The following is a 23,697-nucleotide window of genomic DNA, read 5'->3' on the forward strand; positions in this document are numbered from 1 at the left end:
AGCATATAGTTTGACTCCTGTCTTATTCAGCGTAAAGGCCGTTCACACTGTATTTCAGGTTCTAAACCAAGTGATGCAGTTTACGACAAGGACAGCAGCTTGGGCACCAGATACAGCTGGGAACAGGCTGGCTGTGCCGCTTAGCAGGTGGTTGAATCACTGGGTCTCTCTGAACCTCGGTTTCCTTACCTGTAAAATGGTCCCTGGGTTACACTGCGGTTCCTCCCACACAGCTGTTGTTGGAGTGCCTGCTGTGTGCAGACTTCATAGTCGGTCCTTGTCAGCAACTGTATACATACTGTGAGCCCCGTTGCTCATGCAGATATGTGCAGCTGGGAGCGCTGGGAGGGGATGTGGATCTGTATTTGAAGTCACAAGGCCAGGCTTGGAGCCAGAGTCTGTGACCTTGGGAAAGACATCCGGTCTGAGTGAGCCTCGCCCCTCGCCCCTAGTGAAGAAGGGCGAAAGTCCTCGGCTTAAACAGTGCGTCTCTGAGGACTGGTTAATTCCTAACTAACTGGGGCTCGCTGTGTACTTACTCCCGCCCTGGTCATCACTCCGCTATTGCACATCTAGGTGGAAGCCGAGCGGACAATGAAGAGGAGGAGGAGGAAGGGGACGGGGCGCTGGAACAGAACTGTCCCCCAAACCCCTACCAGATGCACCCCCCGCCCGAAGGATGCTGCACCACGGACGGTGAGATGCCCGCTGGCCTGTGCGCTGAGAGCCCCCGAGCTGTGAGCCGAGCCCATGTCCCCAAGATGATGGATGAAGGGGAACTACCCCGTACTTGAGAGCCAGACCTGGCTCCATCCTGGCACCCCCAACCTCAGAAGCTTTGAGTAAATGACTTAACTTCTCTGAGCCTCGATTTCCCTGTCTGCAAATTAGGGGCAGGACCACCTGCCCAAAGATGATCAAATGAAAGCCTGCCAGGGCTTCTCCCACTCGGTGCCTCACACAGTGGGCACTACTTCCTGCTTCCTGCTTTGCCCAGGAGCAGACGGGAGAACTAGCAGCCAGTGCCTTGAAAATGGTAAAGCAGATGTCCCTGGAGGAGAATCTTACTAAGGTATAAATATCTTATGGGTTTGCAGGGAAGGCCTCGGGGTCTCAGAGTTCACATTAGCCCACGTCATCCCTGTTGGTCATTAAAGATGGAAGAACACAGGGCATGGGGCCACTTGTGCCTTCAGGGAGCGAGAGGCCCAGAAAAGGTCCATCTGGATAAATCTCGGCTGTTTCTCTCTTCTTCCTTTCTTCCCTAAGTATTTTGGACACTTAATTTTAAAATATAAGCATGTTTAAGGGCTTCCCAAGTAGTACTAGTCGTAAAGCATCTGTAAAGAGACGAGGGTTTGATTCCTGGGTTGGGAAGTCCCCTGGAGGAGGGCATGGCAACCCACTCCAGTATTCTTGCCTGGAGAATCCCATGGACAGAGGAGCCTGGCGGTCTACAGTCCATGGGGTCGCAAAGAGTCAGACTTGACTGAAGCGACTTAGCACGCGCACAGGTGTTTAAATGCTCTGAAATACAAAAAAGTTCAAGTGCGTGGAGTCCCCCTCTGCTGAAGTGACTTCTCTGAGACCATCATTACCAGGTCGTCAGCCTGAATTCCTGCCCCCATACACGTTAAGTGCAGGGTGGAAAAAACATAAAATTACTCACAGTCCCTTATGGATTTTTCATCCACATTTTAATTTACCATCACTTGTCTACCCATTTCTCCAGTTGACTTTCATTTGTACATGCATGTATGTGTATTGTATGGTAACACCAGTAGTCATAAATATAGCAAGTAGCTAAGTGTCATGAATGACGATGGTTATAATTTGATCTCTCAGAATTACTTTAATTAATTTTATTTTTTTATTCTGCCCAGTCACTTTATTGTTGTGAATCATGGTAACTGGCAAATGAAGCGCATGTAAGGATAACATACTTAATAATGTTCTCAGAATTAATTTTAGAGTCAGCCTGGTCCGGGGGTGAGGGTGGTTGCTGACAAAATCCAGACTATTTTCCTGCTTTGCCCGCATGGATCCTGGTTGTGTGGGGGCGCTCGCTGGACAGCGTGTAAGGCCTATCCATCTCTTCTAGGGTTCTGCCAGGCCGGGAAGGACCTGCGTCTGGTCTCCATCTCCAGTGAGCCTATCGACATCCCCGCCGGCTTCCTCCTGGTGGGTGCCAAGTCCCCCAGCCTGCCTGACCATCTCCTGGTGTGTGCCGTGGACAAGAGGTTCCTGCCGGATGATAACGGGCACAATGCCCTTCTTGGTGAGTTCCTCCTGGGCTCTGCTCTGCAGCTCAGGCTGCAGGATGGGTGGGGGCAAGGAGGGCCACTGGTCCCCTTGGAAGACAGGCCACCTTTCGGCCTCTTCATCAGCACGTCCCACAACCCCATTCATTCCTCATTCTGTGGTCTATTTCTTTGTGGAATAGAATGTAAATGAGATTTGTTTTAAAATATGACTACCTGGAGCTTTCCCTGGTGGTCCAGGGATTAACAGTTTGTACTTCCAGTGCAGGGGGACGTGAGTTTGATCCCTGGTTGGGGAACTACATGATACTGTGTAGCATGGCCAAAAAATAAATGAATAGTGTAAAAATAAAACGTGACAACTTTCCTATAGAAAGCCTATCAGTTAGTACTACTGTTTTTTGGTAAATGTGTTCATCAGAACTTTCCTAAGTGTCTACCTGTGTTGGGGATGTAATCCAGACCCCATCCGATATGCCCTCAGAGGCCAGCAGATGCATGGCAGGAGGAGAATAAGGCTGAGTGTGTGTCCCCCTGACCAGGACAGTCCTATTCCAAGTGACTGCCTGACACCCTCTACTGTTCTCTTCTTTGCTTTGCCTTTTGCCTCTCACCAGTCAAGTTCGCCTTGGACCTGTTAGTGAACTTGCCTGAGGGTGCGTGAGTAAAAGAATGTGGCCAGGATTCAGACTCAGGTCTTACTGGTTCTGTATGGTATCTTTAACCACTGCACCCCACAGTCACTCAGTGGGTCAGGGTCAGCCTAGGGAAGCTGTAGTTTTGACCTTTGGAACCACCTCTGGTCCACGGGATCCCCGATGTCAGTGCAGAGTCGAGGCCAAGCCATACCAAGCCTGTCTCCTGTTGGTTCAAACATTTATTGAGCTCTTACTGAATGCCTGACTCTGTGCTCAGCACTCTCCCCCATATGTGAAGCAAAATTGGGGGAGACATGAGGTTTGGACAGAGAGCTCAGTGAGCTGGCTCCAGCCCCATGTCTGACCACAGGCTGCTGTGTGACCCTGGGCCTCTGTGTCCTTGTCTAGAGAGTGGGCAAGTGCTTTCCACATGGCCCCTCACCTGGCCTGGCATCTCCTTGGCAGGAGAGCTGGGCAGACAGGAGGGTCTAGCTGAGATGTAGCCTCAGAAATAATCTTCATGGCAGAAGCAAGTTTGATCGTGAGAGTTTATTGGAAAAACTTCTAGGTTAAACTTCTCCTGCTGGCCCCAATTGCTTCTGTGCTTTCCCCATGGACAAACATTTAAACCTCAGTTTTACACTTGATATGCCCCCAAATCTGGGCAGGTAAAAACACTTTCAGTTCAGTTCACTTGCTCAGTTGTGTCCAACTCTTTGCAACCCCATGGACTGCAGCACGCCAGGCCTCCCTGTCCATCACCAACTCCCAGAGTTTACTCAAACTCATGTCCATTGAGTCAGTGATGCCATCCAACCATCTCATCCTCTGTCGTCCCCTTCTCCTCCTGTCTTCAATCTTTCCCAGCATCAGGGTCTTTTCCATTGAGTCAGTTCTTTGCATCAGGTGGCCCAAGTATTGGAGTTTCAGCTTCAGCGTGTCCTTCCAGTGAATATTCAGGACTGATTTCCTTTAGGATGGACTGGTTGGATCTCCTACACACTCTCAGTTCAGTTCAGTTCAGTCGCTTAGTTGTGTCCGACTCCCTGTGACCCCATGAATCGCAGCACGCCAGGCCTCCCTGTCCATCACTAACTCCTGGAGTTCACTCAGACTCACGTCCATCGAGTCAGTGATGCCATCCAGCCATCTCATCCTCTGTCGTCCCCTTCTCCTCCTGCCCCCAATCCATCCCAGCATCAGAGCCTTTTGCAATGAGTCAACTCTTCACATGAGGTGGCCAAAGTACTGGAGTTTCAGCTTTAGCATCATTCCTTCCAAAGAAATTCCAGGGCTGATCTCCTTCAGAATGGACTGGTTGGATCTCCTTGCAGTCCAAGGAACTTTCAAGAGTCTTCTCTAGCACCACAGTTCAAAAGCATCAATTCTTCTGCGCTCAGCTTTCTTCATAGTCCAACTCTCACATCCATACATGACCACTAGAAAAATCATAGCCTTGACTAGACGGACCTTTGTTGGCAAAGTAATGTCTCTGCTTTTGAATATGCTATCTAGGTTGGTCATAACTTTTCTTCCAAGGAGTAAGCGTCTTTTAATTTCATGGCTGCAGTCACCATCTGCAGTGATTTTGGAGCCCCCCCAAATAAAGTCTGATACTGTTTCCACTGTTTCCCCATCTATTTCCCATGAAGTGATGGGACCGGATGCCATGATCTTCGTTTCCTGAATGTTGAGCTTTAAGCCAACTTTTTCACTCTCCACTTCCACTTTCATCAAGACCTTTAGTAGATATTTATTGAGAACATTTTGGGTCTGAGTCTCTGTGCAAAGGACTGAAGGATGGAGGTGGGACAGCAAGGCTTGACCCAGAGAAGAAAAAGAAATGTTTCCTGCCACGAGGGCCAGGGAACACGACAGTGTGTGCACTCTGAAACCCAGCAGATGACTGCTCAGTGGAGGGACAGACACCACTCTGAGGCAACAACCAGCGGGAGAAGAGGTTTTGGCCAGTTCTTTCTTAAGGCGGGGCTATGGGGTTATTTTACCCAGTTTTGAAAGCAAGAATAATCCAGGAAATTTACTCCACCAAGGAAGCTCATTGCTTCTGAGTCATTGCATCTCAGAGTGAATTTGCTTATCAAGGCTGCTCAGGACAGAATGAGTGGGGAAGACAGGCTGGTGACTTGGTTAGCGTTTGATCTGGCCTAAATTCCTCCCCTTTGTGACTGTAAAGGAATTGCGAGGGCAGTAAATCTAGGAGGCTCTATGTCTCGAAATGCAGAGGCAAGAATCTTTCAGTTCATTCACCACCGGCCTGGGAGCAGCTTCAGCCTCTCGGGCGGGGAGCGTAGAGGAAGTGGGGTCTTTGTTAATTGCTTGCCAAAAAGCCCTCGGAGGTGGGTAACAAGGACCGGCTGGTAATAACCCGTGCTTTCTTCTTTTAAAATAACTTTATACTCTCAGCTTGCACACTTAGCGCTGTTTAGGTTTCCTGTAATTAACCCTGATAGCTGCACAGGGCACGGTGGCCCAGCACCCCTCTGGGGCCGGGGCTCAGCACTTTTTAGTGACCTATAAAGGGGAGGCTCTGGAGTATCTTAGGAGAAAGTAACAGCTTTAAACCTCCCCCCCGCCAATAATTTATAGAGAAAGTAGTGCTGGTTTTAGTGACTTTGAATCAACTGAGAGATTTCTGGTCTGTGAAAGCGAAAAGACTAAAATGTAGATGTGTGTTCCAGTTGTTTGGTAGTAATTCATCGAAACCAGCTGATGGCTAAGACAAAGGAGAAGAAACCATCTATTACAGCTGTGCATGTGCTTGCTAAGTCGCTTTAGTCGTGTCCGACTCTTTGTGACCCCATGCACCGTAGCCTACCAAGCTCCTCTGTTCATGAGATTCTCCCGGCAAGAATACAGGAGTGGGTTGCCGTGCCCTCCTCCAGGGGAATCTTCCTGACCCAGGGATCGAACCCGCATCTCTCACATCTGCATTGGCTGGCGGGTTCTTTTCCACTAGTACCACCTGGGAAGCTTCCATCTATTACAGCTGGAATGTTCATTTCTGAGATGAGAGTAAATGAGCCGTTTGTTCATCTAGCAGGCAAATAATTATGCGTTTATTATTATTCATAGTAATAAATAACTGAAGGTGGACTTTAAGTTCAGCCTGGGGCCCCAAAGCCAAGTGGTACTTGGTCCTTCCTGGAAGCTCAGGGCCTTGGGAGGACAAAGGCCAACCAAGACTTCCCTCACAGGTCCACATGCAAAGCCACAGAAATCAAAATTCTGGGAAATCTCTGGGCAACAGGCTCCCACCAAGGGCTTAAGATGCTGTGGGATCCCCAAGGATGCATTGACTTCTGGGATGAGAGTGTCTCAGAGGGTGTCACCGGCAACGCACTTGGGTCCTGAAAAATGGGTGGATTACCAATTGGAGAAAGACAGCAGCAGCAAATGAACCTAAAGAGCAGCCACTTTACTTCTCACGTGCTAATGACTGTTGGAGTTAAAATGGAGTGAGTGAGTGAGTGAGGTGGGTGTGTTCCTACCTAGCACTGAGATATGAAGAAACAGAGGCATGCACAATAGAATGAGGTGTGCCTGTCCCTACTGCCCTGGGAGGGCCAGCGTTTCCACTTTGATTTCTGAACCACAAGGAGGAGCCCCTTCTGGTTTGTGGCCCTCCCTCCCTGCCTCTGGAATGGAGCCGTGGTCCCACAGCCCACATTTGTCGTCGGACAAAGGCCTGTAACCTGTTTAGCCATTTCTGGGAAGTGATGGCAGTGCTGGCCTTGGCGAGGTGCTCGGAGCATCCTTGGATTTGCAGTTCTTTTTCTTACTCATCATCTTTTGTTTGACCTCAGAGTCAGGATCCCTTCCAGGGAGCTTGGAAGGTTTCTCAGGGCCTCATTCTTGGATGGCAGTTGAGCTGCTCAAGGTTCCCAGGTTGGAGTCAAAAGAAAAAATAAAAACATTAGATTATAAACTAGGAAGCATTAGAAACATGAAAACATTAGAAAACAAAAACACATCAAAGCGTGTGCAGAGAGGCTAAGTGTTTGCTCTGCTAATTGTTTTATCTCCTCTCTCCTCCTTCCCTCCCAGTGTTTGCTGACTGTCTCCTCTGTACTGGGCACTAGTTTGTATACATACACTAATGCACACAGACACAACCCATACCTCCCCGTGGACATACATGCTCCCAGTCCTGTGGAAGGATAGGGATGGTTATAGGGAAAAATACAGATTTTAATAACTCTAACATTGTAGCACCCCACTCCAGTACTCTTGCCTGGAAAATCCCATGGATGGAGGAAACTGGTGGGCTGCAGTCCATGGGGTCACTAAGAGTCAGACACAACTGAGCGACTTCACTTTCACTTACTTTCATGCATCGGAGAAGGAAATGGCAACTCACTCCAGTGTTCTTGCCTGGAGAATCCCAGGGACGGAGGAGCCTGGTGGGCTGTGGTCTATGGGGTCGCACAGAGTCAGACACGACTGAAGTGACTTAGCAGCTTAGCAGCAACATTGCGGAAGAAGTTATAAGGACTGCCAGCAATATAAAGTCCGGCATAGCAGTAGGAGGGGTGGGAGATAAAGCAGAGATGGGGGTGGTAGGCATTGGGGGCAGCCCTGGAGGGCATGCCTGTGCATGCCACTCCGTTCTCATTCTAGAATTGAATGGATCACCCTTTGGATCTGCTCTGGACAACCACTTGGTCCCTCTGGTTCTCATGTTTCCCCAAGGAAGGTTTAGCTGTCCTGACCAACTGGTGGTTGCATCAGTTCAGCTGGGTGCTTCGTCTGGGCGACAGTGAATGGCAAGAACACCGTTGGTTTTCTCTGCATGTCAGTTTCCTTCATGTCCCTCTAACAACAATTAAACATAGAGCACAGTGTTGGCATGTTTTTGGTACCTTAATCTATTCAGTACAGAGGGGATAGGAGTCTGGAAGGAAAAACTAACCTGTGCCTGCCTTCTTAGACCATGAGATTTGTCCTTATTTCTAATGCCTTTTAAGGAATATCAAACTTGCTTGCAATAGAGCAGATAATCCAGGTTTCTGTAATGTTTGTTGTTCGGTCACTAAGTCATGTCTGACTCTTTGTGACCCTATGGACTGCAGCATGCCAGGTTCCCCTGTCCTTCACTGTCTCCCAGAGTTTGCTCAGATTCATGTCTATTGAGTCAGTGATGCTATCTAACCATCTCATCCTCTGTCATCCCCTTCTCCCATCTTCAGTCTCTCCCAGCACCAGGGTCTTTTCCAGTGAGTCAGCTCTTTGCATCAGGTGGCCAAAGGATTGGAGCTTCAGCTTCAGCATCAGTCCTTCTAACGAATATTTAGGGATAATTTCCTTTAGCATTGACTGGTTTGATCTCCTTGCAGTCCACGGAACTCTCGTCTCCTCCAATACCACAATGCGAAAGCACCAATTCTTCAGTGCTCAACCTTGTTTGTGGTCTGACTTTCACATCTGTACATGACTACTGGAAAAACCATAGCTTTGATAATTGGGACCTTTGTCAGCAAAGTGATGTCTCTGCTTTTTAATATGCTGTCTATGTTGGTCATAGCTTTTCTTCCAGGAACAAGTGTCTTTTAATTTCATGGCTGCAGTCACTGTCTGCAGTGATTTTGGAGCCCGAGAAAATAAAGCCCGTCATATTTCTGTAATATAGGCATCTTCTTTCTCTATGGGGAAATGTTTTGAACCTTCACTAACTGATCTTATTTTGGACAGTAGTAGCCAGAGACCTCAGGATTGTCCCCTTTAAGAGCAGGGCTTACGCACAGAACCCCTTGGCCCTCCTGGCCTATATCAAGATGCCCTTTGTAAACTTGTCAGCCAGAGGATAAGATAAAACAAATTAGTCTCAGCTTCAGGGTCTCTCCTGCCAAAGGATTTTGGGGCATAGAAACCAGATGTACCAGTGAGTGAGGCAAGGTCATAGGGAAGGCCTTTGCAAGACAGTGAGCTTAAAGCAGAATGGTGGTCTACCAGGTACAAAAGCTAAACCATCACATTTTTCTTGTATTAACCAACAGTTCTATTGATTCCGGTTTGAATGGACTTCACAGTTTGTTTAAGTCTTTCAAGCATGTTCTCTGGATTTTAATAGTTCATGAGAGGTGAAACTCCAATGCTTTGGCCACCTGATGTGAAGAGCTGACTCATTTGAAAAGACCTTGATACTGGGAAGGATTGAGGGCAGGAGGAGAAGGGGATGACAGAGGATGAGATGACTGGATGGCATCACTGACTCGATAGACATGAGTTTGAGTGAACTCTGGGAGTTGGCGATGGACAGGGAGGCCTGGCATGCTGCAGTCCATGGGGTCGCAGGGAGTCGGACACGACTGAGCGACTAAACTGAACTGAACTGAAGAGGTGGTTTTGTCATCACCTCTGGAAGGCAGCTTCTGCAGAGCCTCAGAGTTAAGCTCTGTCATCTCCCAGAAAGGCTCCCCTGGCCTCGGGCAGCAGGAACTGACAGAAGCAGTCACCTTCCAGCTGAGAGGCTTCACCATGGCTGCTGGGCCCAGATTTCACTCGCCACGATCCTGGCCACACGTTGATTTCTGCAACTCGTGCGATCTACTTCCTTGATTCCTGGAGGGAATTTTGGACTCTCAAGAGGGCTCTCAGTGTATCCAGTCTAAGTGGTTTAATTGCTTTGAGATTCTATGATTGGCTGGCGCTGAAGACCATAGTGTGTTCGTGCTAAGTCACTTGAGTCCTGTCTAACTCTCTGCGATGCTATGGGCTATAGCCTGCCAGGCTCCTCTATCCATGGGATTCTCCAGGCAAGAATATGGAATGGGCTGCCATTTCCTTCTCCAGGGGATCTTCTCCACCCAGGGGTCGAACCCGCGTCTCCTGCCTTGGCAGGTGGGTTCATTACCCCTGAGCCACCTGGGAAACATAATTTCAAGTACTTAAGCCTTGTACTCGGAGAAGGCAACAGCAACCCACTCCAGTACTCTTGCCTGGGAAATCCCAAGGACGGAGGAGCCTGGTAGGCTGCAGTCCATGGGGTCGCGAAGTCGGACACGACTGAGCGACTTCACTTTCACTTTTCACTTTCATGCATTGGAGAAGGAAATGGCAACCCACTCCAGTGTTCTTGCCTGGATAATCCCAGGGACGAGGGAGCCTGGTGGGCTGCCGTCTATGGGGTTGCAGAGTCGGACACGACTGAAGCGACTTAGCAGTAGCAGCAGCAGCAAGGCTTGTACTTACTTATACTTTAAACAAAGCTCTTCCCCCAACCTCCATCCCCACCAACTAGAAATGCTTTGTGTTCATATTATATACACAGAATATAGTCACTTTATTTCTGCTGGTGATGCTCAAATATCAAATAATTCCTTAATTCATGTGTTAGACTACAGTATAAACATTTATTGTTTATTCACTAAGTCGTGTCTGACTCTTTTGTGACCCTATGGACTATAGCCCATGAGGCTTCTCTGTCCATGAGATTTTCCAGGGAAGAACACTCGAGTGGGTTGTCATGACCCCCTCCAGGGGATCTTCCTGGCCCAGGGATCGAACCTGCATCTCATGTCTCTTGCATTGGCAGGTGGTTTCTTTACCACAAGCACCGTCTGAGAAGCCCAAAGACCATGCAGACAAACCGAATTATTGCAGGTGCTCAGTTAGTGTGGAGAGATGAATGGGACGGTTATGTCCCATAGGATGCATAGGCTTTAAATATGCCCCTAAGCAATGCTGTCTTCCATGCTTGCCTGGGCTCGTCTCTACGACCCAGTGTCTCTTTGGTCAGGGTTTTTTGTTTGTGTCAAGGTCATCTTGACCCCTGGACCAGCGTGAGCTGACAGTGACCTTTGCCCCTCAGACTTCTCTGGCTGGTGGTTCAGGACATGAATGCCTAGTGAACAATGGTTCACTTGGAGGGGTCTTGGGTGTCAGGTGGGGACAATCCTGGTTTGTTTCCTCCCTCCAGGTTTCTCTGGGAATTGTGTCGGCTGTGGCAAGAAGGGCTTCTGTTACTTTACGGAGTTCTCCAATCACATCAATCTGAAGCTGACCACGCAGCCCAAGAAGCAGAAGCACTTGAAATACTACCTGGTCCGCAACGCCCAGGGGGCTCTGACCAAAGGGCCCCTCATTTGCTGGAAAGGCTCAGGTGAGCAAGCTCTGCGGGGTGGGCCACATGAAGGGGGCACCCCCAGGCCAGCCAGGGGCCTGTTGGCCCGACTCTGGGCCGAGACTGCTCTGCAGTCCACATGGTGGGCAAGAGGTCAGCCCTACGAAATCAAAATGCAATTTTGCCCCCCGGGCGTCCAGGTTATAGTATCAGTCTACTTGTATGGGCGCTTTGAAAGCTGACACAGGGTCACACGGTGCGGTGTCTTCTTGTGGTAAGTATCCGGGGCAAGATTCTCAGCCGGGGGTAATTCTGTCCCCCAGGGATATTTGGTGATGTCTGAAGACATTGTTGACCACTGTGACTGCAGGGAGCCCCTGGCATCTCATAGATGGAGGCCAAGGATGCCGTGCCTGGGGCAGCCCTCCGCAGAGATTTGTGTAGCCCGGTGTCAATGGTGCTGAAGTTGCGAAGCCCTGACTTAGGGAAAGCTCAGCCCAGATAGCCTCCCTCTCTGCCCCACAGCCCTGTCAACCACAAACAGAAAAGATCAGCTTCCTGGGGCTGGGGCTGGCAGAAGAGAGCGGGCTCCAGCTTTAGGAAGGGCCTCCCTCCATCCTTCTCTTCTGTCGCCCTGTATCCTCCTGGCTGCAGTCAGCTCTGGAGGCAGAGGGAGGGGCTGGACTTTCCAGACCCCACCGAGATGCCCCTTCTCCCATCAACCAACCGTGGAGGGACCTGTCCCAGAAGGGTTCTCAGCGAGGTGCCCAGGAGAGGCAGCCTCTTGTCCCTCACTTGTCTGTGTCGGTGCTCTCTGGTTACCTGGAATATCCCAGCCAGCTTCTGTGAGTAGAAAAATGGGGCTTCAGGAGGGGCTGGTTCTAGGCTTTCCTCCCCCGTCCCCTCCCATCACTCCTCTCCTCCCTGTCTCCTTTTCTTTCTTGCTCAGTCGCTCAGTTGTGTCTGACTTTGCGACTCTATGGACTGTAGCCCACTAGGCTCCTCTGTCTGTGAAATTCCCCAGGCAAGAAAACTGGAGTGGGTTGCCACATCCCTCAATAATCTCTTGAGCTCCTACTATACACATGCCTGTCATTTTGTAGGTCCCAGAGAGGAAGTGATTCTTCCCCTTGTGGGACCAGCCAAGAGTTCTTGATCACTTGCTGTGACCAAGCCCCTCTCAGGTTTGATACCTCACTGGGAGGTAATCTTCCCAATGGAGAGTGATTTAGGGGGTGGAGGAAAGTATTAGCTCTTCCTTTTTGTTATTGCTGTGTTAGTTGCTCAGTCGTGTCCAACTCTTTGAGACCTCATGGACTGCAGCCCGCCAGGCTCCTCTGTCTGTGAAATTCCCCAGGCAAGAATACTGGAGTGGGTTGCCATGCCCTCCTTCAGGGGATTGTTCAGACCCAGGGATGGAACCCGGGTCTCCTACATTGAAGGCAGATTCTTTCCATCTGGGCCACCAGAGAAGCCCAGCTGTTCCTTCACTTTTGAGTAATGCTGTTTGTCCCTTGGACTTGAAGCTCTCATTTGCATCATCTGTTTTTCCCATAATGCTGTTTGTCCCTTGGAATTAGAGCTCTCGTTTGCATCATGTGTTTTTCCCTTCTTCCCAAGTGGTGACCACTGCTCCTGCTGTTGGCAAAGAGGACTGTCCCTCAGGTGGCTTCCCCAGAGACCGAGCCTGGGGAATGGCCCCCACCCCAACCCTCCCGGCTGCACCAGAACAGCGACAGGGAAGGCGTTGGCACCCTCGCGGTTATCTCCGCGCCTGGCTCTCCCGCAGGCCGGGTTCTGGCCTCGGAAGTCATTGGTCGCTGTTGGGGAGGAGCAGGAGCTGACTGTCATGTGTGCCTCTTCCCCGCAGAGTTCAGAAGCCGACAGGCATCCGTGGGTGCATGTTCCAGCTCTCTGTTCCCGCCACTGGACAGCTCTGGGCCTCTAGCCCCCTTACCCGGCGAGCCCGGTCCAGGGACAACCCCGAGCGCCCCGCTGGGAGCCCCGCAGGCAGGTGAGGCGGTGGCGCAGCGCTGGAGGTTCTGGGAATCAGTTTTAGTTCCCCCAACCGAAAAATGGAGGCACAAAGATGCTCACCTCGGCTATCACAGGCAGTAGGGTTTGATAGCTGATATTTCTGCTTTGTGAACTTGGCCTCGGCCATGCAAAACACACCTGATGAGCACGACAGCTGATGGCAAGTAGACACCAACCTCCTTCCCAAGGGCTCTGGCGGCAGGGGGGTTGGTGGTTGGGGGTCCTCCTGCTCAGGGGGGTCTGCTGAGGGGCCCTGGGCCCCTGCTGCACGTGGCTCAGCATCCACAGCGAAGAGGCTGCACCTGAGCAGAGAATGCACTCCCCCCAGAGGCTCCCTGTCCCCCTTCCACGTGGTATCTGCCCCCGTCCTCCCTGTGCCTGGGTCACCTGGGGCCTGGCACACCTGGGAAGCTTCAGGGATCAGTGTTTCTGCCCGCAGAATACCTGGGTGCAATTCCGGTGCTGCCACCTCCTAGCTGAGAGATTTGGGTCAGCTCATTTTAACTCTGTGACTCTCCGTTTCCCCATCTGTACACTTGGAGAGAAACTTTTCTGTCTAATTTGTAGGGTGATTATAAAAATTAAGTGTGATGACAGTGATAGCAAATACTTACTGCTTGCAAACTTTTGTTAACTCCCGTCGTCCTCACAGCGGCTCTAATATTACCCCCATCCTCTAGATGAGAAGGTGGATGCACAGAGAGGAGGTATAATGTTCAGGAAGGTTCTGAGTTCGAGGCAGCATGGAGCTCAGACAGGGGTCGTCTGGTTTCAGACCCCGCCCTTCAACCCCTCGACATAGGGGATGTTCGGTGCTCCTCCTGACTCTGGAGTACCTTCCACATCATTCTGGCCCGTGTGGGTGACTTAGAGCAGAGCCCACAATTGTCCCCAGAATCCTCCTGAGGCCCGGGGAGCCCCAGATCCTATGCATAGCCTGGCCCTGGGCAACGGCAAACCCGACTGCTTTCCTGAGCATGTTTGACGTGACCCTGAACCCAGGAGGGTGAGCAAGAGGGTGGGAGGAGGGTGGAGCAGCTGCAGGGGTGCTCCTGGAATCCCGGGGCCCCCACGGGCCCTTCTCTCACAGGGAGTGCTCAGTGGAGCATGTGTGGGAGCATGTGTCCTGTGTGTGCATGTGTGTGCGTGCATGTCCGTGTGTGTCTGCTTTTTCGGGGGGCTGGGGGGTACAGAATCACTCTGTCAAGAGTCCTGACCCTTGACAGGCTGCATCAGTGGAAAGCTAACATGTTAAACGGAGGGAGAGCCATTTCCTGTTTGCTGGACTCCCCGAGCATCCCGTGGTCTCCCCTCTTTGTCTCTGCTCTCAGGACCAGCCTCCGATCACCCCGCCCTAACCGCAGCCCTGGGTCCGGCTGTTTTCAATGGCAAAGATTCCCCGAAGCACCAGCCGCTGGTGAAGAACCGCCTGTCCGCAGTGCCGCGTCCCTCAGCCTTAGGTAACCTTGACCGTCCTATTCGAGGTGGGGGCGCCTTGCTCTGCTCTGGGCCAAGGCGGTGGCGGGTGGGGGACGCGAGAGCCACAGCACCGGGGCCCCTGAGCCTCCTGGAGTTGGAATGAGAGTCAGGCTGGATCAGCAGACACCTCCTGCGTCTCTGGTAGTGTGTCCAGCCCCCAGTGCTGGGGGTAGGGAGACGCATGGCTTCTGCTCCCAATCTGGGTGATGAGTGTGTGCTAGGATGTGGTGGGAACCTGTTATGAGTGATGACGTGCCTCCCTGTGGGCTAATGACATTCACAGGAACAGTCATCATCACGCGCCCTGCAAGCCCAGTTACTCCATGGAGCCTGGCCCGGAGGATGCGATGGGTGCTGGTAGAGAGAGTGGGCTTGCACCATTAGGGGCACAGCTGGAGCCTCAGAATCCCATGCCTGAGGCCTGCTGTGGGCAGGGTGGACTCTATTTCAAGAAACCGCTTCTGAAGCTACACGGAGAGTATGACAAGGACTTGGGGGCTCCGTGGTTCTCAGCTGAAATGCTGCCCTCCATGGGACGGGACAGGGTGGGGTCAGAGTGGGGAGGGGGAGGTGGGAAATGCACAGAATCCCTTTCTGCGTTGTCTAGCTCGGGGTCTGGATGTTGCAGTGCCTGCAGGGAGTGGGCTACAGTGAAGACTTGCCTCTCCCCAAATGCCAAATAGCGTCCCCCTTCCCAGCACCAGGACACATGGCCAGAAATGGTTGGTCCACAGGGGCAGCTCCTGGTGACATCATTTTGGGAGAGCTTTGGGGAAGATCCTCTGGAGGGGGGCATGGCAGCCCACTCCAGTATTCTTACCTGGAGAATCCCATGGACAGAGGAGCCTGGCGGGCTACAGGTCATAGGGCCGTAACGTCGGACACAACTGAAGTGACTCAGCATGCATACACAAAGAGTCTATGTAGAGGCAGTTAGCACCCCAAAGGAAGAAAACACCCTCAGACCTTCTGCCTTCATACTGAGGCCCCATCCCCTTGCCCTTCCTCCTCTGGTAGTTTGACATGGCTTTTAGAGGAGCTGGCATCTCAGTCTGTGTGGGAGCTCTTCCCTGCTCTTGAGGACAGATGTGTGGGGAAATGAAGATGTAGTTCTAAATGACATCAAGGTGATAGAAGCTGCCACAGAGGTTGTGGGGTCAGAGGAGCCCACCTGTGGGAAAGCTCTTTGCAAGCAAAGAACTTCATGTCTTTAAACGTTTTATTCATTTTGTTTCATTCATTTTCCGTTGGTCTAAATAAGAGGTGAAAATAACTGGGTTATTTTTAAGATACTCAAAAGCAATAATTCTCAAACAGCAGCACATCTAAGGATAACCAGGGGTGCTTGTGACTAAGTGTTTCCTTTCATTTCTGGAGATTGGCTTCTGTAGGTTGAGGTGTGCCCAGGAGCAGACACTTGGAACAAGTTCCTCCTGGTTCTCTCCAGCTTTGTCTCTGGCTAGATTTGGAGAAACACTGCTCTAAACTAGTGGTTCTCAATCCTGGTTGTGGTTTAGAATCACCAGGAGCTCGAGGTGGGGCTGGGGGTTGGGGTGGGTCATCCGGAGGTGTGTGGACATGCTGGGGTTCTGATTTCCTTGGGAGAGGGTTGCATCCAGGAATAGAGTGTTTTAAAATTTAAACTTTATATAATGTGTCATGATTGAACATAGAGAGCGCTAAAGGTAAGGGATATTTTGTGTCAGATTGGTCCCCCAAAATGTGATAACCAATTCTTGGTATTTTGAAGAATCCAAGAACAGAGCATGAGTCATGCTCACACTGTTCTGGCGTGGGCAGGATGACTCATTAGTGGCAGTGGGTACCAGCTTCTGTTCCCCTGGATTTTTTTAGCCGGAAATTAGCTTTCAGGGCTGGGGTGGGGAGAGGTGCACAGGTGGATCGGTACTGCCCCCGAGTGGTGAAACTGTGGTGGTGGGTTGACTGCCGCTGGGGCTTATCTACAGAAACAAGTATTAATTTACTGGAATGTGGAGACGATGATGGACTTCCTCGTAGTTCAGACACAAAGAATCTGCCTGCAATGTGGGAGACCTGGGTTCGATTCCTGGGTCGGGAAGATCCCCTGGAAAAGGGAACGGCTACCCACTCCAGTATTCTTGGGCTTCCCTGGTGGCTCGGTTGGTAAACAACCCGCCTGCAATGTGAGAGACCTGGGTTCAATCCCTGGATTGGGGAGGTCCCCTGGAGAAGGGAACGGCTACCCACGCTAGATAATGAGGATCTGGACTTGGTGGCTGCCGTTTATTGGCCTCAAACTCTGTGCCTTACATATATTCGCTTTAGTCTTGATCAAGTCACCTTTCAGAGTAGGTTTTATGATCCCATTGTAAAGATGAAGGAGGGAAGGCTCGGAGGGCTAAAGCTTAGGCACTGACACAGCTTTGGAATGAAACATTTATGGAGGTCGACAGGATATTTCTTTAAGCCTAGATGCTTCCTCTGGACTGTTTGTTAGTTGCTCAATCGTGTCCGAGTCTTTGCGACCCCATGGACTGTAGCCCACCAGGCTCCTCTGTCCATGGGATTCTCCAGGCAAGAATGCTGGAGTTGGTTGCTGTGTCCTCCTCCAGGGGGCTCTTTCAGACCCAGGGATCGAACGGGCTCTTCTGCATCACAAGCAGATTCTTTACCATGTGAGCCACTAGGGAAGCTAAAATGCGCTAGATGTAAAGCTGTGCTTTAAAAAAAATAACGAATAAGTATTCTCCAGCTCAGGGGAACATTTTGCTGAAGCATGTCTTTGGTGACAGCCTAATTCACACTCTGAACGTTGTCTAGGTATCTTATCAAACTCTGGCCCTCCCAAAAAACGCCACAAAGGCTGGTCACCAGAGTCTCCATCAGCTTCGGATGGGGGCTACCCCCAGGGAGCGGGGAACAGAGCCAAGTATGGTAAGTGATGGAGCCCTGCCCCAGAGGCAAGGTTCTGGCACTGGTGGTGGTGGTGGTGTGTGTGTGTGTGTGAATGTGTGTGTACGAGCATGTGCATGTTCATGTGTGCATGTGCGTGTGTGTACACACATGCTTTCATATGTATTGGTGAGAAAATTCTAGGGAGGCACACTTGAGTATAACAAAAGATTCTCTTTCTCGTGTATTAGGCTTGCTTCACAAAGCCCAGGATTCCTGCACAGTATTGAGTTTCCTGATCTTAGAGAATTTTTTCTAAAAGGCGTGCTTGTCACTTGGCAGGGACATTGAAGAAGAGAAAACTGGGTTGTTCGGTGGGGCAGGGGGACCCGGTGACCTTTAAGATCTTTTGACTCAGGAACCTGTGGTTCCCAGACTTGGGTGCTCCTGGAGGTGCGGAGAAGGTAGAGTTGTAGCAGGTGTGTTGGCTGGCCTGATGTCAGGTCTGCCGGAGGTAGATGCCCTGTCTGACGTATCCTCTTCACGCTCTCGGTGTGTCCCTAGAAAGCGCAGGTGTAACCTGCATGCCCCAGGTCGGCTTGGTGGGACCAGCTTCAGTCACCTTTCCTGTTGTGGCTTCCGGAGAGCCTGTGTCTGTTCCCGACAACTTGTTGAAGATATGCAAGGCCAAGCCAGTGATCTTTAAAGGCAAGTATAGCAATGCGCTGGGGGCGGAAGGTCGGGGAGCCAGGGAATACATTAGAAACAGACGACATGACACATCATTCCAGTCTGACTCCACACCAGGTTGTCCTCCTGGGAGAACTTCTAAAGCCGTTTCCAGGGCAATGAGAGAACCAAGCAGACCTGTCACTGGGGTGGCCCCTGCTCAGACGCCAGAAGTTTCGGAGCCCGTCACTGTTTTCTGTGACGACCATTTGCTTGTTCGTTTGTTCTGACCCTTTATCTGGGCCCCGCTGTAGCATCTTTGTGCCTCCCTTATGACAAATGTCACATCCTTCCCCTAAGAGTAATTCTTTCTGTTGCCTCTGATAAACCAGAGTGTTTGTGAGCGGTGCTCCCCAAATTGTGGTTCCTGGACCAGCAAAAACAGCACCACCCAGGAGCTCAGTAGAGATATAAATTCCCAGGCCCACCCATCCCAGAATCAGAACCAGGCCCGAGTTGGAATCAGAGGCTCTGTGGTGGGGTCTGGCAATCTGTGTTTTAGGAAGCCTTTCGGGGGATCCTAGCGCACCCTCAGGTTTGGGAGACAATTTTCTTGAGGCTGTGAACTGTGTCCTGGTCTAGGTTTCCCCCGGAGCTGAGCATGGTGCCTGCACACAGCACACAGCAGGCGTCTACTCAGTGTGTGTTTGGTGAATAAATGGAGGCTGTCTGAGTACACAATACCATGCAGGCACTTACCACATTTAATCATCTCAGAGACTGCACAAGGGTTTGATATCTTCACCTTGTTTTACACATGCAGAGACCAGGGCTTGGGGAAGTGAAGCTTCTTGCTGAGGATAACCTAGTTAATAATAGATCTGGCCCGGGCTGTCCTGCCTCTGAGGGCTGCTCTCAGAATTAATCTTGTACCATTTGCTGAAGCATTTGTCAAGTTCTGTCAATGTCTGGAGTCTCTGATCTGTACAGTGGTTTATTTTCCTAACTCAGCTCATCAAGGAGTCCTAGGGGGCTGGGAGGCACAGGCGATGGCCGAGCAGCTTTAGTAATTCTCTCTGGGCCTTAGTGTGCTTGGCTGTAAAATAAGAAATTGGAGTAAATCAGGAGTCTTTAATATCTAGGGTCTAATGCCTGATGATTGGAGGTGGAGCTGATATAATAATAATAGAAATAAAGTGCACAATAAATATATTGCTCTTGAATCATCCCCACACCGTAATCCCACCCCCACCCTGGGTCTGTGGAAAAATTGTCTTCCATGAAACTGATCCCTGGTGCCAAAAAGGTGGAGACTGCAAGTGAATAAGCAAATGCTACAGCCCCTGTCAGTTATGAGAACAGGTGCACAAACCAGCACGGGCTGAGAGTTCAAGACTTCCCCACAAAGGAGCTTGAGTTGCCTCAAGAGCAGCTGGCCTGCATGTTTTCACTCCCTTGCATGCAGAGAGCCCCAGGTTTCCCTGCTGGCTCAGTGGTAAAGAATCTGCCTGCAATGCAGAAGTCACAGGAGATGCAGGTTCGATCCCTGGGTGGGGAAGATTCCTTGGAGGAGGGCATGGCAACCCTCTCCAGTATTCTTGCCTGGAGAATCCCATGGACAGATAAGCCTGGCGGGCTCTGGTGCACGGGGTCACAAAGAGTTGGACACGACTGAGTGCACATGTGAGTCGGCTCTCATGCGTGCACATGTGGAGACCACACGTTGTGCCTGAGGCCAGTTGCCAAGCCATGCTGTGTCCCCTCCCCCAGGCCACGGAAACTTCCCCTACCTGTGCGGCAACCTGAACGACGTGGTCGTGAGCCCCCTGCTGTACATGTGCTACCAGAACTCGCAGTCCATCTCCAGAGCCTACGAGCAGTACGGGGCCTCCACCATTCAGCCCATCTCGGAGGAGATGCAGCTCCTGCTGACCGTCTACTATCTCGTCCAGCTGGGTGAGTCCCCTCCCATTTCACGGGAACCACTGGTGGAATAATCGCTAAAGGAGGGACGTGCATACGGGCTGATCACGGACCCTCACTCAGAGCCCTCCTGAAGACGGCCTCCGTCATCAGGTCACTGCAGTGGTCACCACCTGAGGGGCTGGGATGGCAGTACGAATTCAAATACAATTTCCTGGGACTTCGAGTGGTTAAGAATCTGCCTTGCAATGCAGAGGACATGGGTTCGATCCCTGGTTGGGGAACTAAGACCCCACATGCCACAATGAAAACCCGATGCAACCAGATAAATTTTTTTTTTTTTCCAAAAGTGATTTTTCTGCCATTCTAGGTGCAGAGATACAGCAGGAATACCACAAAGGCTCTGCCCTCAAGGATTCTAGTGGGAGAGAGAAACCGTTAACAGGAGAAAAAGAAGCAATGGGAGTGTGGTGGGTGGTTGTGGGCTGATCCAGGTTGTCGGGAAAGGCGTCCCTGAGTCGAGACCTGAGTGATGAGGAGGAGCCAGGCTTGTGAAGACCTCAGGGAGGCAGAGTCGGGGGGCAGAGGCAAGGGCCAAGGCGTGGCGTGGTGCCCCAGGTCAGCAGGCGCCAGGGTGGCCACCCAGTGAGAGCCTGAGAGTGAGGTTGTTATCAGAGAGCCGGCAGGGCCTCAGGCTAAGGTCAAGAGTCTGTATGTCAGACACAGTGAGAACTGCTTGTGTCTATCTGCTTAGGCTGCCGTAGCAAAATACCACAGACTGTGCTTAAGCCACAGAGGTTTTATCTTCTCATAGTTCTGGAGGCTGGAAGTCCAAGGTCAGAGTGGCCCCATGGTGGGGTTCTGGGGAGGCCCTCTCTTCCTGGCTTGTGGATGGCCGTGTCCTCCCATGGCCTTTCCTTCATGCGTGTGTGTGGGAACAGAGGGTGAGCTCCGAGATTGCTTCCTTTTCTTATAGGGACACCCATCCTACTGGCCTAGGACCCCACCCTTATGAACCCACTTAACCTTAGCTACTTCTCTAAAGGCCCTCTCGCTAAATATAGTCACATTGGGGGTTAACACTTCAACGTATGAATGGAGGGGGACACAATTCAGTCCATAGCAGCACTGGAATGCTATCAGGCAGGGGACAGATATGATCTGGGCTTCCCTGGTGGCTCAGATGGGTAAAGAATCTGCTTGCAATGGAGGAGACCCAGGTTCAATCCTTGGTTCGGGAAGATCCTCTGGAGAAGGGAATGGCAACCAACTCCAGTATTTTCCCTTGGGAAATCCCATGGACAGAGGAGCCTGGTGGGCTACAGTCCATGGGGTCACAAAGAGTCAGACACGACTGAGTGACTTTCAGTTTCAGATATGATCTGACTTCATTTCATTAATGGCCTAGAACTGAGGGCTGGCTGATGATTGACCATTGGGTTGGGGCATGTGGAAACTACTGGCAACCTGGGTGGGTGGAGATATGAGGAGAGTTGGGGACAAAACCCGTACTAGAATGGGTCAGAGGGGATGGAGGTGAGGAGACAAGCATGGTGAGTGTGAGCAGCTCTCGCAGGTGCTTTGATGGGTGGTGGTGGGTCAGGAAGGGGCTGTGGGCTCCAGGGAAAAACTTTAAAAAGACAGGAAATATGACAGCTTATCTAATCCAGTTTTGGCGTAGCCCCATGAGGAAGTGGTATGATCCCTGTTTTTTTCAGATCAGAAAGCTGTATCCTAAGATAGCTCAAGGCTTCACAGCTGGTGCTGGGTGTAGCTGGATGGGGACACGTTTTCTAAATCAAACTGTGGCTCTCTTTCCACTGGCTCACCCAAATGTAAAGTTCTGACATGTAAACCAGATAATAGCTATAGGGAAAAATGTTGAAAATACTCAGTCTCGCTAGTCGTCAAAGAAGTACAAAGTTAACAAATCAAACAAGTGGAGTTTTTCTCAGTTAGTTGATGATAAGAACCCAAACGATGGTATCCAATAAGATCTAGGGGTGCAGTAGAAGCCGGGTTGTTGTGGTTTGTTAATGGCATGGTAAGTTGTCACATTTAGACCGTCTGGAGACAGTCTGATGATGTGTTACCGGTCAGCTCTGTAGGTCCATTTAGGCTCAGGAAGTTATGTCCTTTACATAAAGCTGTGTCCTGCAGAAGTATCTTTGAAGGTGCTTACTCAGGAGCAATGCAAGGGTCAATGATAGATCAGTGTTGCTAAGTCTGTGATGGCACCTCCAAGTCATGGGATGTCACGTACCTGGTTACAATGCTGTGTGTGAAAGCTGTAAACATCATGATTGTGGTTTGATGCTGGCATGATGGTAAGGAGGCAGACACACCCTGAAGTCATTTCCCCACAATCGTTAACAGTGATTTAAACCCATTATAGTGATTAAAAGGGCTTCTCTGGTAGCTCAGACGGTAAAGAATGTGTCTGCAATGTGGGAGACCCAAGTTCGATCCGTGGGTGGGGAAGATCCCCTGGAGAAGGGAATGGCAACCCACTCCAGTATTCTTGCCTGGAGAATTCCACGGACAGAGGAGCCTGGCGGGCTACAGTTCATAGGGTCACAGAGAGTCGGACACGACAGAGTGACTTTCAGTTCAGTTCATAGTGATTTAAGACTCCGATGCTGGCAAAGATGAAGGCAGGAGGAAAAGGGGTCGACAGAGCATGAGACGGTTGGATGGCATCACTGCCTCATTGGACATGAGTTTGAGCAGGCTCCTGGAGATAGTGAAGGACAGGGAAGCCTGGTGTACTGCAGGCCATGGGGTCACCAAGAGTCAGACAGGACTGAGCCACTGAACAACAACATAAAATTCCAGCACGTGGGGGAGAAAAGGCTGAGAAGCACTCAAAAATAGTGGTTCTTTTAGGCTGATGAGATGAGGGTTGCATTTGCAGTCTCCCTCTATTTTGGGTGTTGATCATTCAGATTGTGTCAGGTGGACATTAGGGCACAGCGCATCTCCCCAGCACTGCCCTGCGGTGTGGGCGGGGCAGGCGCTGAAGCCCCTCCCACCCGCCTTGTCGTTGCCAGCGGCGGACCAGGTGCCCCTGATGGAGGACCTGGAGCAGATCTTCCTGCGCTCGTGGCGCGAGTCGCATCTAACAGAGATCCGGCAGTACCAGCAGGCGCCGCCCCAGCCCTTCCCACCCGCGCCGGGCGCCGTGGCACCAGTGACCTCCGCGCAGCTGCCCTGGCTGGCCGGCCTGGCTGCCAGCTCCTGCAACGACAGCGTGCACGTCATTGAGTGCACCTACTCTCTGGCTGAGGGCCTCTCTGAGATGTTCCGGCTGCTGATAGAGGGCAAGCTGGCCAAGACCAACTACGTGGTGATCATCTGTGCCTGCCGGAGCGCCGCCATCGACTCCTGCATCGCCGTCACCGGTGAGGCTGGGCCCTCCGCTGAGATGTTTCTGTTGACACCCAGAAGCACCGCCACCCCGCACCCCCCGCCCCCCACCCCACACACACCTGGCTGTTGGCCCCTCGGGGGCCTGGAGTTTGCATCAGCGCTGGTTAGTAACTGCAGTTAACACTCAGCCACCCCTGGTGTGCCCTGAATAGCACGCTTCTGGAAAAAGCCATTCCTTCTGGAATGAAAGGTGCTGCAGTTCTGGTTTCTCTGAGACACTGGGGGCAAGTTTGGGGTCTGTATAGATGCAGGGAAACCCCTCCACACCACCACCACCCCTCCGCCACCCTGCCGCCACCCTGTGATC

The 23,697-nt window shown here is 51.3% G+C and overlaps 1 protein-coding gene across 1 annotated transcript in view; it reads left to right on the forward strand.

Annotated features, from left to right (window-relative positions):
* The window catches only part of GREB1 (growth regulating estrogen receptor binding 1), a 67,322-nt gene that overhangs the window by 4,194 nt on the left and 39,431 nt on the right, over window positions 1-23,697 (forward strand). Inside the window, exons 2-10 of the mRNA XM_068978410.1 lie at window positions 577-696; window positions 2,102-2,278; window positions 10,836-11,018; window positions 12,850-12,993; window positions 14,348-14,476; window positions 17,298-17,411; window positions 17,934-18,077; window positions 19,809-19,994; window positions 23,012-23,362. Of these exons, the coding sequence (XP_068834511.1) occupies window positions 577-696; window positions 2,102-2,278; window positions 10,836-11,018; window positions 12,850-12,993; window positions 14,348-14,476; window positions 17,298-17,411; window positions 17,934-18,077; window positions 19,809-19,994; window positions 23,012-23,362 (1,548 nt within the window). The remainder of the gene's footprint in view (window positions 1-576; window positions 697-2,101; window positions 2,279-10,835; window positions 11,019-12,849; window positions 12,994-14,347; window positions 14,477-17,297; window positions 17,412-17,933; window positions 18,078-19,808; window positions 19,995-23,011; window positions 23,363-23,697) is intronic.

The sequence above is a fragment of the Capricornis sumatraensis genome, chromosome 1, assembly GCF_032405125.1.
Source record: "Capricornis sumatraensis isolate serow.1 chromosome 1, serow.2, whole genome shotgun sequence".
Taxonomy (NCBI): domain Eukaryota; kingdom Metazoa; phylum Chordata; class Mammalia; order Artiodactyla; family Bovidae; genus Capricornis; species Capricornis sumatraensis.